The sequence below is a fragment of the Pleurodeles waltl genome, chromosome 5, assembly GCF_031143425.1.
Source record: "Pleurodeles waltl isolate 20211129_DDA chromosome 5, aPleWal1.hap1.20221129, whole genome shotgun sequence".
NCBI classification, from domain to species: domain Eukaryota; kingdom Metazoa; phylum Chordata; class Amphibia; order Caudata; family Salamandridae; genus Pleurodeles; species Pleurodeles waltl.
In genome coordinates this window covers 896291163-896308943 of record NC_090444.1, presented here as the reverse complement: position 1 = coordinate 896308943, position 17781 = coordinate 896291163, and the positions used below count along the sequence as shown (strand labels likewise).

At 43.7% G+C, this 17781-nt stretch overlaps 1 protein-coding gene across 1 annotated transcript in view; it reads left to right on the top strand.

Moving 5' to 3' along the window:
- The window catches only part of FAM120B (family with sequence similarity 120 member B), a 1000164-nt gene extending 982902 nt beyond the window's left edge, over positions 1–17262 (top strand). The window contains exon 11 of the mRNA XM_069235018.1: positions 13902–17262. Coding sequence (XP_069091119.1) covers positions 13902–13914 — 13 coding nt within the window. The 3' untranslated portion in view covers positions 13915–17262. The remainder of the gene's footprint in view (positions 1–13901) is intronic.
- Positions 17263–17781: the final 519 nt, after the last annotated feature.

Here is a 17781-nt window from a genome sequence, read left to right as displayed (position 1 = left end):
AAGGACTGTCGCAGGGAAATGTCTGTGACAGATCCCCATCAGGTGTGTCTGTAGTGCCTGGGGTCGAGTCACAACTCCAAGGCCTGCAATGACTATTCATCGATTTATCTGAAGGCCATATGGCACTGCTAGACAAAACTCTACGTCCCTAAGCACTACAAGACTCCACATCATGACCAGTCCAAGGATCGTTCCTGGTCCAAGAGTTGTCAGAGTCAATCCTGAGGCCAATCGGTGTCATGCTCCAAATCTTCAGGTAAGCTGAAGAAGATCCATAAAAAGTATTGCGTGGGACTTGGCCCATTCCACCACTCTCATACTCCTCAGAAGGCATTGTCATGCCTCTTGATCTTGCCCCCGAAGTCAGTCGACATCGGAGCCTATCCCCCAAATTGTCTCAGCACAACCAGAGCTTCTGAGACTGTTTGCGACACCAAGGTAGATCGAACAGTTCAGCGAGACCATGCGAGTGCGTTTCAGATCTCTCCCGACACCCTCTTTCACACCTGCCAAAGAGCTGAGAGGCCCCTCCATCTGGGACACTGACAGGAGGTTTGACCACACAGTGCCGACATCCACACCGTGCCTCACCTGGCTCTTATGCTGACTCCGCCTCCAGCTCCACACTCTACCAACTCTAGAGGACGAGGTGCCTGTTGTGCTCTCTGACTCCGAGTAAGCCACACTACGACCTTGACTGAGGCCATGCCTGGTTTCTGTTGACCCACAACCTGCGCTTGACATTCCTCATCTATCAAGATGATCCCAAACTTTCCATTCTCTATTTGGCACTGATTTGGACAAACATGAATCAGATGATCAGATTGGCCAACTCTTCCAAGAAGAGAATTGGTATGATTGTCTTCGAGATGCCAGTGGCCTTGAGTCCTTTCCTGATTCTGGCCCTATCACACCCTCAGGTCCTGTCTCTGAAAAGAGTAATTCCTGTGTGATTGCCAGGCGTAAGGCAGCCGAAGTTCTCAACCTCCAACTCTCCACCCTAGAGGTCAAGATCAATGTTTTGAATGAGGTCTCCATTCAGAGCAAGCCATTATAGAGCCCCTTCTACCTTGTAACAAGGCACTAACTGGTACCATTCTAGGGCTATGGGCTAAACCTTCCTCTGGTTCCTCAGTAAATACCCACATTGCAAGACGCCACCGACTTGCTTGGACAACTATGCTTTTTTGTCTCACCACCCCTACCCGGACAGATTAGTGGTGCAGGCGTCTTCTAGCTGAACAAATCCAAACACTTTTCTGTTTAGTCCACTAGACACACTTGACAAGAAATCCAAAACAGTGGAGACCTTTGAGAAGAGGGTATTTTCTTCCACCCAGTAGGGCTTCATGTCCATCAATGCAAGTTGACTACTGGGTTGCTAACCCCAGGCTCTTTGGGATTCAGTGGCTCAACTCCTCCCAGATGCCCCAGTCATATCTTATGGGATTGTCCTTTGATGGGACTTGTCTTTTTTTTGGATAAAGCAGATTCTGCCCTGAAGTGGTTCAAAGAGAGAAGGGCCACAGCACTCTCTCTGGATTTATTTGCCCCGCTTTGCCAACCGGATCAGCCTTCCCATTCCTTCATGGTTTCAGCAAAGGTGCCCCGTACCAGCAGCCACTTGTGCCTCAGCAAAGTGCCCATCCATTTTTTGTCCGAGACAATGGTACCCATCTACCTCCTGGTCATGGTCAGTGAACCAGGCAGCCTACTTCCTACACCTCCCCACAGCACCCCTGCTGCCCCAACTGCCTATAGTGGCATAGGTAATATGTCATAGGTCCTACTGCAAGGAAGGGAATGGGCCCACAGGCTGTTGTTTGAACTGTGAAATACTGCAATAGTCAGGGTTCATTGGGCTCCTTAGGCCTCTAGATACCGAAGCCACTGCCCCTGATGAACCAATGGAAGCTGTGCCCCTGTGGCTGGGTCCCAAGTGGGGAAAACTTAATTCAGATAAAACAGAGGTGCGTGTGTGGGCATCCAGTTCTCTATGCCAACTTCAGCTCTTCGGCCTTCAGTCTGGCTCTCACTAGCCCCCACTATGACTGTTGAAAATGTAGGTGTCTTCTCTTTCTGTCTTCAACTTTGAACAGTTGCATTGCATTGTTTCCAATACATTTACTTATCTAATTGCCAGAACGTTGTGGTCCAGGCACTTGTTCTATCACGCCTGGACTACGGTAACTCCTTTTATTTTGTGGTTTCATCTCGTGTTGTGGAACAGCTCCCAGTTGCTCAGAGCACTGTGACCCCTTTGCCCTTCTCCATCCCTCCTTTTGCCTTGTCTTTTCTCTCTTGTTTACTTTGACTTCCGGTGCTGCATCAAAATGTATTTAAAATACTCTATCACTATGCCTTTTATGGCTCTGGTCCAGATTACTAATAAACTGTTGTCCATTCCCAAAATCCAAAAGACCAGAGTGAGAGTTCCATGGGTGTTCTGCCTTTTTTATTTGGGCCCAAAATTATGGAATAACCACCATCCCTCCATAAGGAGAGTGTCTTTTTCATGTTTTGTAAAAAGTTGAAAACTCATATGTTCCTCGCGCAGGAGGAAAGGCTGCTGGTGTTTAGAGGCTATTCCTGGAGGAGTACTACAACTCCCATGAGCCACTAGTCGCTGGAGGAGGTCCAGTGCTTTCTTAATCAACTGCAGTTAGCTGTGGTGTGGGGCACACATGCAGCAAGGCTTCTGATGTTTGAGGCAATCCCTGGGGGAGAGGAATACAACCCCCGTAAGCTGCTGGTCACTGGAGGAGGTGTGGCATTTTCTTAATCAGCACCGGTTAACCATGACACGGGATGCCCCTAGCTGAAGACCGGGCCTGTCTGCATCTGTCCTCGTCTGGCTGAGACTAGGTCGGGCCCCTTCTTCTGGCCGTGTTCCTCTTTCCCTACTGACCTCATTTACTGGCCCTTTGGACATGGGTAGGCGCAAAATCAGTTCAGTTTTGGGTGAAGTCAACGGGGCTAATATCGTGACACTACTTACTTTTTACAGTGGGGCTATAACTGAGGAAATAAGTGCAACAGTGTTTGAGCTCAGTTTAGGGCGACAAGACTCCCCAGAGGTTGTACCTGGTATTGGTACCAGCCCAGCTACCCCAGAGAATGCTGTCCCACTCAACACAGGGATCCCTCTTCTATTTGTGAATTCAGGATCCCTACTTAGCACTGGCCACAATCCACCCAGTGTTTCTAAAGGTTGTGCTTCACCGGGTGGTTCTAGGATTACCCCTAGGTAAGCTGGTATCTTTAGTTGCCTCCACCTTTACATCATGTGGTAAAGACTTGTTAAGATTGAAGATGCCATTAATAATCTGATTGTTCAACTCAAGACTCGTCATAGAGGTTTGGAGAGTCTGGGCCCTCTGGTTTTAATTGTTTCTTCGCAGAGGGTTGGTTTAAGTACCGCTGCTGCTCCGGTCGCTGGGGTGGCATATCACTTCAATCTAAGACTTCCTACGGACAAGATCTGTGTACAATGGCAGGTATTTACCCAGCATGCCCGGGCACTCAAGGACTCATTTCTGATAGAGGCTGTCAGACTGCTTCAGTATTGGTTAATTCCAACTCTCAGAACTTATGCCAAGGGCCTCATTTGGCTCTATTACCTACTTCTTGTCTTGGCCTAAACAATGTTTTTACTATTCTTAACCACTATCCTCTATCACCCAAAGCTGTGTCCTATAGCTTAGGATTTCCTCCAGCTGCAACACCATATGTAATTTTTCTGGCAAATGTTCCAACATTGGCTCCTAACGCTGTAGAAAACTTTGCTCAACTTAAAAACCAAGTGGTTCATTGGTTGAACAAACAATTGAGGTACAATATGCCTTTATTCAAGAATATCAATATGGCTAGGAGGGCTATGGGCCAGATATAGGTAAGCCACAAATTGCGACTTGCAATTTGCGAGTCATAGCGACTCGCAACTTGCAACTTACAATTCGCGATGCAAAAAGGTGTCTCAGACACCTTCTGCGACTCACTATGGGGTCGCAAAGACCCACCTCATAAATATTTATGAGGTGGTTCGCAGTTTGTGACCCCATAGCGAGTCTAGTCACTCACAGAGATGATGGCCTGCTGGAGACAGCAGACCACCATGTCCGTGACTGCTTTTCAATAAAGCAGTTTTTTTTTTTTTCTCTTTGCAGCCCGTTTTCCTTAAAGGAAAACGAGCTGCAAATAGAAAAAATACTGAAACCTTTTTGTTTCATTTTTTTTCCAGAGTAGGCAGTGGTCCATAGGACCACTGCCTGCTCTGAAAAAATAATTTTGTGAGCATTCACAAAGGGGAAGGGGTCCCCTGGGGACCCCTTCCCGTTTGCGAATGAGTTACCATCCACTTCAAGTGGATGGTAACTGCGAGTTGATTTGCGACCGCTTTCGCGGTCACAAATCAACTCTACATCGCGGTACGAATCGCAAATAGGAAGGGAACACCCCTTCATATTTGCGAGTCGGAAACACATTTTGCGAGTCAGTACCGAGTCGCAAAATGTGTTTCTGCATCGCGTGAGGCTTTTTGCGCCTCGCAAGCTGTGTTTTTCGCCGTTTGCGAGGCGCAAAAGGCTACCTACATCTGGCCCTTAGTCTTTGGACGCGACTATATAGTAGTCAATTTAGATAACCCTCCCACAGCTGCTTTTTGGCTATCCTGTTTGTCACCCAGTACTGAAACTTCTGTCATCATTACATTGTTCCCCCTAGGTGTTTTTTTTATACAAACCCTTTCCCTCTTGTCTTAAGGGGTGCAAGGTTATCCTAGTTCCCCCTGTTGTGCCATTTGATCCCACCACAAGGCATTTGCTTTAGGGTAATGTACCTACTCATAATCAATTTGCTGCTTTAAGCTCTCTGTGTGATAATGATTGACTGCCATTAATCGACACAAGATTGCCCTGTATCCCAAGTGACATTCGGCAGTGCCAGGTGAACACTAAAACACTCATGATTCTTAGCTGGAACATTCCAGGCCTCACTAACAAAAAGGGAAATTAGTTTTTTTATGATTTATCTACATTTAATATTGTGTGTCTACAAGAGACTTGGGACATTGCTTCTGATTTTTATCTTAATGGTTATCTTTCTTTCTTTGTTCCAACTATCCCTTCATGTCACGGGAGGGTAAGAGGTGGACTTCTTATTTTGGTTTCACTAAATCCAGTTTGTAAAGCTTCCATGGTTCATACTAGTTTGCCTGATTTGGCAGCTGCTTTGATGGAGTTTTCAATCTCTTCCAGCCTGCTAGTAGTAGGTCTTTATAATGCCTTTCCTTTGTCTGGGTCCCCCGGTCAAACACAGGCTCTTAAATATTTAGAATCTTTGCCAAAATCCAGCTAGGAGAAATACGTATTATCTTAGCTGGTGACTGTATTCTGCACCCCTGTATGCAAAGGTGCTTTACCCACGCTGATGATACAGTGAGCCCTTTTTTAGAGTCCTTTTACAGGTAGAGGTGGTGATAGTGTGATCGGTTTATTTTTATTTTTCCTTGGCCTTGGTTCATTCGCTTTAAAATGTTGAGGTTAGTTGGAGTCCATTGAGTGATCATAATCATCTAGCAGCTTATTTTCATTGGGTTTCTTGCAAAGTTTGTCCCATGCATGTAACTACGGATAATGGGCAACGTACTTCGCAAGACCGACCTCTTAGATGGAGCACAGTGCTTGCAGAAGTTTTTTTTATCAAGAGCTTTTTAGGAAGTGCCATTTTTAGTTTGATTCTTGTCTGAATTCTAACTTATTAGACACTGCTATTGCGAATTTATTTGATATCATTAGTCATAATATACACTCATTGCTAGCGAGTAATCGTAACCTCATAAGTTCTGGGCCTATCAAATGGTTTGTCGCAAAATGTTCCAGGGCTTATTATGTCCTGCTAGAGCCATGAAGGCTATTCCGAGGGATCGTAAGTGGGTTGCTTCTTGTCATGCATCCTACAAGACCATTTTGGAGGAGCGCAAGAGGTCGCTACAAGAAGAGGCTTAGTAACAACTGCTGGTCGCTAGTACTTTAAGAGCTAGCTCTAAATTCTGGAAAATTATTATTCACCCTATCTTCAAGCCTGTTATGGAACCTCTTACTGTCTATTATCTTGCCTGAGATCTGGGTAAAACACTTTGAATCCATTTACGATGCACATAATCTTACATCTGTAATTTGTGATTCTTCAGGGATTGATATTTCTAAAAACTGTATTACCTTCTCCTATGAGGAGGTTTCTAACGCTATACAACTGTTTCCATCGAATAAGTCCTGTGGTCCTGATGATGTCCCATTAGATGTTTTCAAATCTAACTTAGAGCCCTGAGCCCCCTGATAACCTTATAACATAATGCAGCCATGATATTGTGTATCCCAAAAGCCTGGTCCACTTCTGTGATTGTTCCTATTTTCAAGAAAGGTAACCATTCTACTCTTGAGCGCTACCATCTCATTTCCCTGATCAGTTCCAGTGTAAGGTTCTAGGCTGGATAGTCCTGAATAAGCTATTGGACTGGGCTATCGACCACAATGTAATGGCTGATATTCAGTATGGCTTCCGGCCTGGTTTAGGGACGGGTAACCACAGTCTTAACCTTTATCTTATTATTAACAAATACACAGTTGCAAAACAGGGGACCTTACACTCTGCTTTTATGGATTTGAGTACTGCATTTGATACGGTTAACAGGGAGAAATTATGGAATGTCATACTGGGTATGGGGATGGAAAACAATTTATATTTATTACGGCATCATCTTCATTTAACTTGACTGCCTCAGTCCGATTTGGAGCAATGAGGAGAGTGCAATGAGCACTTTAAGCTCTAATTCAAGAAAAGTTGGTTATTGAAAGTAGAAAGGATATGCCCAAGATTCTACATCACTCGACACCCATGCTGCTTGAACATTTTTGGGAGGAGATCGTTTGCTTAATTCCTTTGTGGAATTTATGCATAGCCTTGATCCAAGCAATAACTTTGCTAAATCATGTCATGGTGTTTGGCCCCCAGCCTACTAAGACTAGACCTTATTGTATTAAAGGTATTATCAGTTGAGTCGCCACGTTCCCCTATCTAGGGGTCTCATTTGACTCTTATATGTCCTGGTCTCCTTTGTTATCTGTTGGATGTCATATGCTTACTTACTACGGGCTTTGCATCCTACTCTGTGTTCTTCTGCTCTCCGATAGAGGAAGAGCTCCCCTAATCAATCCAGATGCTGCTCTCATGCTGTTATTCAGCATGAGAGAAGAGTCTGGGTTGGATGGAGGCCCTGGAGGCATGTGTCTGGTCTCAGCTAAGTGGAGAGCTTCAAAGTGCGCATGTCACTTTGGCCAGCACAAAGCAGCCAGCCAAAGTGACATGCACACTTTGGAGCTTCCAGTCGAGACACTGCTCCACTCCTCTGCTCCCGGAAGCAGAGGCAGTCCTCTGCTGCCTGCAGAATGTATCTGGGCTGATGCACACTGCGCAGAAAAAATAAAATGGCAATTAAATCTTTTCATTGCCATTCTATTTTTTCTTGCCCTGCTCGCAGCGGGTGAGGGACGACGCTCCCCACCCTCTAGAAGAAACTGCAGCTGGGGAGAGCCCTATCTGCATTAGGAAAAAACATCTACTAGAGCTTACTTTTCACTCCAGACAACTCTTCAGATCAACCGTACCTAACGTATGATATGCCAGAACATCATTGCTTCCTTTTGATACGTTTTAGAATAAAATTCATCAACTGTTTGCCATGCCCTAGGTAGTACATTTGAATCTGCTTTCATCCAATGCAGTTGTGACAGTGTTTCAACTCACGACTCCTTGCACTTTACAATGTTTTGTACATTCTATAAAAAAATGCGTAAATCTTTTGTTGTATCTCATTTGATAAGCACTTTGATCAAGTGTGACCAGCCTTGTTCTTTTAAATTTTTTTATTACCAGGGCATTTGTTTTAATCTGGTTTGTTTCTTATCTGGTGCTGTCCGATTGTGTAAGATTTCATGTAATGTATGATGTGGCTTGCTTTTTATTTGGCGCTGCTCGACTATTTAATGTGTGATGTATTTATTGTTTTTATCCTTGCTGTCTTTACTGTTTTTTTTGTGCAAAAAACGGCATAAAGATATGTTGACTGACTGACATATGCTTCCCCTAAGGATCTCTTGTTTGAGTTTTTTTTGTCCGTTTCCAGCTAAGACATCCTCAGGGTAATCCTATGCTTTTCAAAACCTCTCAATCACTCAGTGTACCACAGCATATTTACGCATCACATGCTCCTGCAGGGTGTATGCCCTGTGGACTGTATGCACGAGCATGGGTGTGCAAAGTTTTTGTTACCTGAGGAAAATTCTCAAGTCTAGAAGTCGAGGCCCCCTTTTCTCATGAGTTGACTGTAAATCCATTTTCCTTGAGACATTCAAGTGTGAGGGATGTTCACAGTGTTTTTTTTTCTCCAACAGAAACATTCATGTCCTGACTTTAACATGGATATTCACATGCAGGAATTTTTGTGAACTACAGGATGAAATCTTACTATATGCAGGAATTAAAAATTGTTTGTGAGACATAAACTTTGCACCCCCCTACTCATGATGTAAGTTTTGATGAGTGGAGCATACATGGCACGGTGAGACCAGCTTAGATTTCCATCTATAGGCACAGACATTTTTGAAGTTGGAAACTACACATATTGTAGGTCTAAGCCTCTGTTTCACTGCTATGTGACATTCCACCAGTGGCCGCCGCCGCTAATCTCAAGGGGAGGGGCGGGCGTGGGGACAGATGGGGGTTGGGGAATAAAAAATAAATAAATAAAAACGTACCTTTTGCTGTCGCCTCCTTCTGCATTGCTCCTCTTCCTTCCCTCAATGTAGTGTTCCAGCAGTTACTGGGACACTAACACAGGCTCCCCAGCAATCCTGGCGCTGCTTTCATGCTAACCCTAGCATGAAAGCAGCATTAGGATTGGTCAGAGCAGCTTCGATTGCCACTCAGACACAACCCTGGGGTCTGTGCAGGTTCTCCAGCCCGGCTGTTAAACCCCCGGGCTGTAGAAACCTACGTGCGCATGTGTGTTTGGCCAGCCTGAGACGGCCAGTCAAACACACGTTTGCACTTAGGTGCACTCTCTCCTCCTCCCCCCTCCCACCTTTCGTGGCCCAGCCCGCCCCTTTCTGAGCATGCTGCTAGCTGAGCCAGCAGCTGGAAGATAAAACGATAATGTAATATCATTTTATCTTTTAGCTCCTGGCTTAGCAAGGGGAGCGACGCTCCTTCGCCGTTGCAAATTAGGTGACCCTGCATTCCAGAAGTTATTTGTGAACCTGCTTCACATGCCAGGTGCACCACAAAGCTGCAGATTACCTGCTGGAGTGTCCAGAATGGTATCCTTGGGAGGGGGATGTTATATTGCCTCAAGCAACTCTGGGTTTTATGGAACCGCAGTTACTAGGGCTGGCAACATCATAGCTGATTTTACCAGATGCGTTCAGCACCCGGAAAACCTCTCAAACCTTAGATGCCCTTCCCGGTCCCTAACCAGCAACCCAGACATACACAAACTCCTTCTCCACCCACTGTAGATATTTGCCACTTGTTTATCTCATGAGGTAACTATCAACGTTAAGCCAGAATCATAGAAATCCTGTGCAAAAGGACCTGCTAATTTAGGATCCTGCAGGTTATGCCCCCTCCGGGAAACTTTACTGGCCACACCGTGTTAACTCACAGTGATGTGTTAATTCAAGGCTCAGTACCTTTAACTCACAGGGATGTGTTAATTCCAGTCTCGGTACCTTCATGCGGAGGTAATCGAAGGGGAAAAGGTGGAGAAGGTGGAAGGGACTTTCCTCGCTTCCCAAGAATGAGAAAACAGTATGGAAGGGCAGCCAGCACAGTGCCTCACTGCACCTCATGACCTGACTGTATTACATCTCAGTGTGATAGCCGTTTTAGGCCTGTGAGCAGTGGACTCACTGGAAAGAAGTCCTTGAAGGCAACACATCACAGATTTAGCTCTCCTTCCATCTGTCTGTCTGTCTGTCTGTATGTTGCTACATTATGCAAAGAATGCACACTTTACAGTCTGTTTGCATGCTTGCAAGATGCTTCTGATACACATGATTCTTGAGACATACGTGCTATGCCAGAGTGATAAGTAATACCATCTCCCTTGGGACCCGTTACTGGGACTGTACTGACTAAGATACAGAATTCTACTCTGGCTCCACGATCTATGCCCATTCCAGGTTCCTACAACCCCGAAGCCAGTAGTGCCAGAGGATAATCTGGTGCCAACCCCCATGTCGTACCCCAAACTGACATTGGCCTGAGCTCAATTAATGTTGTGCTACAAAATTACAAAGGTGCAATGGGAAGAAAACTTAGCCCGCTAGGTTCTACACAACTTTTTGGTGTAAGCCCACTGCACAGTACCTCCACCTTGGGGAGGTACTGCTTTGTTATTTGTTCTAAGGTGTGAAATCTGTGTTTAAATGTATCCATAAGAAGAACAAGTTACTTACCTTTTGTAATGTTCTTTCTGGTGGATCTAATATCCAACAGCATATTTGTCACTGCCCTCCCACCTCCCTGTTCTGTGGAGTGGCCTCTTTTTAACACCTAGAAGGTCCCAAGTTAGTACTCAGCACACTGTCACCAACAATTGTTCATGCTCCACGTCTGAGGGTGCGGAAAGTAAAAAGATAAGACACTGATGTCCGTGTGCCAGGATAGCACTTATATGTGGCTCTGGTCTGTCACCTCTTGGGTGGAATTGGACCACGCATCACTGCCCAGCAGTAAACAGAAGAACTGCTATGGAAATTCTCTGGATCCTGTTAGGTGCCTAGGGAATATTATACGTTTAGGAATCTGCAGTTAGAAGGAGTGTTAATGAAGATAAGTAACTTGTCCTCTGTGTCTATGAACTTGTGAGCTGTGTTGACAGGAAGTTGGGAGCTGGAATTATGTCCTGTCATGTTGTTATATTTCCTCTTATGTAACCAGAGAATATTCCTCCTACTTTCATAGGGTACCAGTGATCATGCAGGCCACAACAATTGGTGTTTAGAGATTCTTCCCTACCACCAATTCCAATTCAAGGTTCATGGCCTGGATGAAAGAAATCTACATTCTCAGACATATGATTATTTGCTAAGTAATGCTCGGCTATACTGCACAGCGAAGTATTCAGATGGAACTTCTAATCTTAAATGAGGAATTACAATTACATTCACGATTCGAATAATTACTATATCGGAAAGATCTAAAAAGTTCTTTCAGATCTGGCGTATTCATTCAGGGGCACCTGTATCCCTGTGGTGAGAGTGAGTTTACGTTGCGTGTCTTTTAGCTCCATGTCATGTATTACAATTTAAGCAGTCCCAGCTTTAAACAGCCAGTAGTTTGCACGCTGTCATTCTTGAAAGGTTACCGCTAAGTTAAGAACAAAACCATAAATCCCAGTGTGCAACACGTTGTTAGCTGAAGATTCAGGAGTGGCTGACAGTGTTACCCATGGCATGGATTAATTTGCCAGCTTTGTGCTTCTAACGTTTGTTACAGAGATGAAACCGACACTTTCTGCACTTACTCTATACATTTCAGTGTCAAGAAAGCACCAGTCACAAGAGCACAGAAGGTTGTGCCCAACCCTTATAAACAGTAGCCTTGAAAATTCACAGGATGTCCTTGATTGTTTTTACCAGCACAGTATTTGGGGCCTGGGCTACACTAGGTCCTCCCAGTCCACCTCTCCACGCTCATTCGTCACTTCTTGCACCCCGCATTACACTTAACGACCGCATAATGCCTACTCGTGTGAGGCCACCTGCCTCACACCTGAATTGATCTACCAGATCATACTAACCGGAAATGTATTCTCGTTCTCTGCTCAGCTGTTGGAATATCACCTCAACGTACAGTGTAAATTGCTCTGTCACAACTGCTAAAAAGAGTATACAACAAATGGCGTGAATTGGTGGATCTGCGGCTGGAGTGATAAAAAAGTATATATGCGGATTCCCATGGGTGACTCCTCCGCGCGCTCAGGCTAACCCCCAGAGATGCAGCTGATGGAATGGTCCCTTTCACAAGCTTTGCCCCTTTCCCACTCCTGGTCAGGCATCGGAGAGCATATAGTACGACTAGCTGTACGTCTGTCCTCATACACTGCTCCAGGGCCACTCCTGTGTATTTGCTGTTTTAAATGGAAACACGCCATCTAGGATCGGTGGTCACTCACTGTGGGTTCAAGTGTTTGCTGCAGATCTAATTAAGGTGGTAGAAGTCTTCATACTTGCCCAGCCGTGATGTTATCACATGCTTTTTCAAATACCTCTGTATATGCAACCTGACTCCTGCAGGACATTGGCTGAGATTTCTCTGCTATACACGCTCAACTTGAAAACTCTTTCCGTTGGCCACAATGTACTCACACACACACACACTTTACTCATCCAGACTCCGAATGTAAAAGGCAAGCGTCATATCTTTGTGGTCAGTTTCCCTTATTTCAGTATCTTCTGGTTTAAGTAATACGTGTTTGATTTCCTCCCGCATAAACGTATAATTCGTAAAGACCTTTGCTTCCTCTTTTCAGGATCAGTTGCACAATATTTTCGCATGGATATTTCGAACAGTTAGAGGAGGTTCCCGAGCGAGAAATATGAGGGACGCTAGGTTCCTAACAGGACTAGAACTAAAAAAAAAATGAGCAAACAAGGTTGCTGTGCTTTTAGAAGATGGTAGTCCCTCTGCTTGAAAAACTCTACATCTGCTGCTTGCTAAATGTAAACATTCTAGACTTTTGCTTCTATTCACACCTTTACCGTTTGTTCACCTGCCTTTTTTTTTACTGACGCACATGGTGAACGGGGGAAGCATAACAGAGTTTAAGCAATTAAATTATCATTCGTTTTTCCATATAAAAATATAGGATATTTATGCTTACAAGTTTAGTTGTCTCCCCTGATATTTTATCACAAATTCTTATCCAAAGAATCGTGTAGCTCTGGGTCTTTGGGTATTTGTTAACTCTTAGTCATTGGATGTTGCATGTAAAACGAATCAGCAGGTGACCTCATCCGGTCCGCCCATTTGGACATGTTATGTTGGCTGTTTGCATATTATTGTATTCTTCCTCATTGCCATGGCTGTCTGAAAACAGGGAGGGGTGCAGGTAAGATGTAAAGGTATGACAACGAAGGAGGAGGAAAACAGAGTAAACAGCACACGAGGGAGCAAGCAAGAAAACATGAACTGACATGGAGTGCCCGAGGTAGAAACAAATGTGTTTTCTGAATGTCATCTGTGAAAAGCTGCGAGTTGTTAATTGAAAAGACTAGTAAAGAAGAATAGCTAAACCCAAGAAGTGGAAGGAAAGCCCTTGAGTAAGATGGAATCAAACGTGATTGACAGGAAACTCAATCAATGGAAATCTGTAGGTTGACCTAAGAAGGTAGAGAGCAAGGGGTGGCAGCGAGGGTAATTGGGAAGTCCTGGATAGTTAGAAACATATTGTACTGCTAAAGGTGACAGTCCAGAAAGACTCAGCAGGACTCAGGACTCAGTCTGATGTTCACTATGCCTCTCTCCTTAACCGATGCAATGGATAAATCTACCTATGGGCCCAAATCTTCGGAGCAAGATGAAGTGAGAGAGAGTTGTGGGTAGTAGGTACACTCCTTTTCACTTTACAAGTAGGCTTGCTTCTGGAAGAGCAGACATGTCAGCGTTCACGGTGGAGCTTTTCATTGTACACTGAGTGCCAGGCAAAATAATACATGTATTAACCTTCTATTGCAATATTTATTAAATGATCTAATTCCACAGTTTACATTAGTAATGAGACCTCGTCTAGTTGGTGAACTAGCAGATCAGACACTCATTGAATATGTGGTTTGTTTTAGGTGGCCCCAGTAACTCCTAAGAAGACTGGACCTGCACTACTCGCATCTGGACACGATCTTGCCAACACGAAGAAAAGCAGATTGTTTTTTTTATTGGTAACGCTGCAAATTGAACTGGATTTGTAAAACGCCCCTTCAGCTGTCTGTTCTTTACTTACTCTTAAGAAAACACGCTGACACTAACATGGCAGCCACACCCACCCAACCAACGTAAAGCCGAGTGATGAATTAGCTGAGAGTAGTCCATAAAATTGTTTTTAAAAGAAAAGTATCTTGATAGAAAATCCTAGGGATCAGATTTTAAATAAATGCTGCAGCCACATATTATGCTTAGCGATCTAGATGATAACCTATGCGCCATGTTTGACTTGTAGCCCTAATGAAGACGTTTTCACCACACCATTATGATGAAGTTGAAATTTTGACCACCCACTCCTGAGCTTATTGCAGTGTCGCTTTGTGGAGGAGATGAGAATAAAAAAGTTTTGCGATGGGTAGAGGGGGGGGGAGCATCAAAGTTTGATTGGATGAAACCAGCCTGTCTCTATAATTGGTTTCACCTCATGTTATTATGTCCATACTCTTCATCAACAGACTGCTGCATCCGAGGTTCTCAGTTCTGTTCTTATCCCCTCTGTATTCCCCAGAAAATACAGGTGACCATTGTCCGCTGGTGGGTCTAGTAGGGTCTTTCCAGTGTAGGGCTGGGTGAGAGATGCTTAGAGAATATACAGGTGTCTCTTCCACACCATAAAAGTGTGATTCAATCCTGGCAAAGAATACCCAGGCATTTGGAGAATTGTGAACGCGTTCTTGGTTGGTAACTGCAACAGTATGGTACTAAAATATTGTAACCAACGTATCTTCAGACAGAAATATTGATTCCTTAATATTATTCACAAACATATTGCTCAATTGGCTTTAATAGTAGAAAAATCTACACCCAGTGGGACAATAATTTTGTAGACGAATTTTAGAACACCAGACTTATGTCAGATATTTTCATAACAACATTTAGATATTCAAGCCCAGCAAAATGAATCATCACACTTAAAAACTCGGCAGCAAGAATATGAATGACAACCAGATTGGATTGCAGGAGTTATCCTACCATAGACGGGAGGTGATAACAAAGTCGGCATCAGGCACACCTTTCATGCATATTGATAGACATTAATGTGCACTCTTGTACTTGAGGTAGGCGAAACGAAGAGATTATTGAAACATTATCATGGAGCACCAAGCAGACCCATAATGATCTTTTCTCCTGTCTTGTTGGACGTGTCATCTGCTCTCTTGGAAAACTAATTTATCAGTTTTGGTGTTTTTTAATAACTATTGCAGCAACAGTGCTTTTGTTGCCTCATCACACCGGCCAAAGCCACATCTCTTGCTGGTGACCCTGTAATGTTGTGAGCTAACATTGCATTGCAGCTCGCGGTAAATAGAACAATCTCACCATCTTTTGACTGCGTGCAGAAAGTAACTGTTAGAGGTACAACGATAGTTGGAAGAAGAAGCTGGTGGAGGCTGCTGTTGGAAAGCAGATTTGAGAACTAAAGCGTGTACGTAACTACGATTGAGACCCTCCGTGCTTTGGTAATGCTAAAGACCAGTGGTTGAAGTGCATTTAAAAAAGCATGGGAACTGTGATGCAGTGGGGACGGGATCATTGAGCCTGGGGGCAGGGTCAAAGATGTGGTTTAATACAATTATTTTCTAAGTTTTTTTGGTCTTTCACCGACATATGAAATAACATGCAGCTTAAATGAAAAATACATTTGAAATGAGTTGTTTCTTATTGAGAAATGCACTAATGTATATCACTCAAAGTATAAGACTGCTACAACATGCGCAAAATGATTAAGATAAAATGGTTCTTCCAAAATCTAGATTTGAGTAATACCCAGTGTGCGTAGTGCATTTTTTTTTTTACAATACTGTCCTTTCAACACCTCCAGGCGTAGTAAGCGTGATATAAATACAATTACATTTAAAAGCACACACTTCACAGCCCAGTTGTTTACTCTTTGCACTACCACTCAAAAAGAATAAATCTTTGTTATCACAAATGTACGAGTGACTAGGTCATTTAAGCCAGTACCAGCTCCAAAGCACCCTTTACGTTTGCAGATTAACTCTTTGCGCACATTTGCATTTCTTTCAAGGGACGAAGACGTCCTGGCAGGAAGGCCTATCTGCCCGCCTTCGGTTTCATCGCTCAGGAGACTCACTTAATGGCACTTCAACTGAGGTATTTAAACTGGCGGAATGAACCTTTCTGAGACGGTTGTCTTTTTACAAAAAAGTAGGGAAACGGTGTTTCATAAATCCTAAAAGTATGGGCACGTCATGCCCCTCCGATCCCACCCACTTCTACCACTGCTATAGACCCACAGAGGAGATATGGACCTTGTGGCACATGTTGCAGACGGCTTGGTTCATGCACAGTGTCCCTAAGCGGAGGCTTGTGCCAAATACTTCCAGTTAATTGTGTACATGTTGGCCTGATCTGCGTGGCCAAAATCTGAAACTAGCTACAGAGAGGCTCAGCACTCGTATCCTTATGGTTCAGCAAAGCCAAAAGAACCTGGATCAGGGTCAGGGTCGGACAGAAAACATTCCCATGTACTCATTTAAAAGTGACCCTATTAGTGAATCGGATAGCTAAAAAAGTGTCCCACATTTGCAAATCAGGGCGGTGTTTTGTAAGGTGTGGTGGGGATGTATGCATTTGTACTTGGTGCAGGCATGGTATGGTATAATATCAGAGAATTGAACAGGTAAACACGGCTCACCAGAATATAAAACCTGCCAATAAATAGCCCAATACACTGATCTGTCAGACCAGCCCTTCCGGCACACTTTTACTGCCCTATACACTAGTCCGACCCTGACCAAGGGCATATTGAGGATAAGAGATGCAGACATGAAGTCTGATGCTGGAATAGATGAGTTAGGAAAAACAATGATAAAACGAACAAGAAACAGAATAAAGTAAATCTGGAAAAACCATCAAAGTGGTCAACAAGGAAGAAAATATGTGAAAACAAAATAGAGGCAGAGCTGAAAAAAAAGATGGCTGTGGAGAAAGGGAGATGAAGGCAAAAATGAAAAGCCTATAAGGATAGATTCAAACAAAATCAAAAATAGCTAATAAGAAAAAGAGATCAAAATATGCATACAATATTTATGGAACGCTAAAAGGCCATAGATAAAAATGAGCAATAAAAAAGAAAGGCATAAATGAATACAACTGAAAGGAAAGAGGCTATAAATAAACTATAAAGAATACTATTAAAATATTGAAATAATGAGGAAAGAAGCTGCAATAAATTCTAAAGAATAATATTAGGATATTAAAAAATGAAAAGTGGAAGACGAGAGAAATTGAAATAAAGCGAGCATTGGTAATGCCAATCGATTTGGCTTTTACAGTTTGAAAATGTGTTTGCAAGCTTGATTAATACGTAGAATATTACTAATAATAGCAGATGGTTATTTCACATACACAGGGAAGTTTGTCCATATGGTGCCCAAGATGCACCTGCGTTGGAAGTATGGTGTGTGAAATACTACTAAACTTTGTTTATGAAGTCTACAAAGTCACTCTTCACGGAGGCTGACAAATTTTCTGGACCTTGTCAAAGGCGAAGTTTTGCATGTCTCTGTTCCAGATGCCTGCAGCTGATTTTTGAAGATGGAGATACGAGAGTAGCCCAGGATCCAGGTACAGTAGCTAAAGGCCCAAGGGTACTAGTGCATGGTGTACTAGAGGAGAGGAACAGTGTAGAGTCCAAAGGGTGAGTGGAATGGAGTGGTCCGCTTAGATATAAAAACACTCAGAGGCCATTTGACTATACCTTTTTGTGTGTGTGTA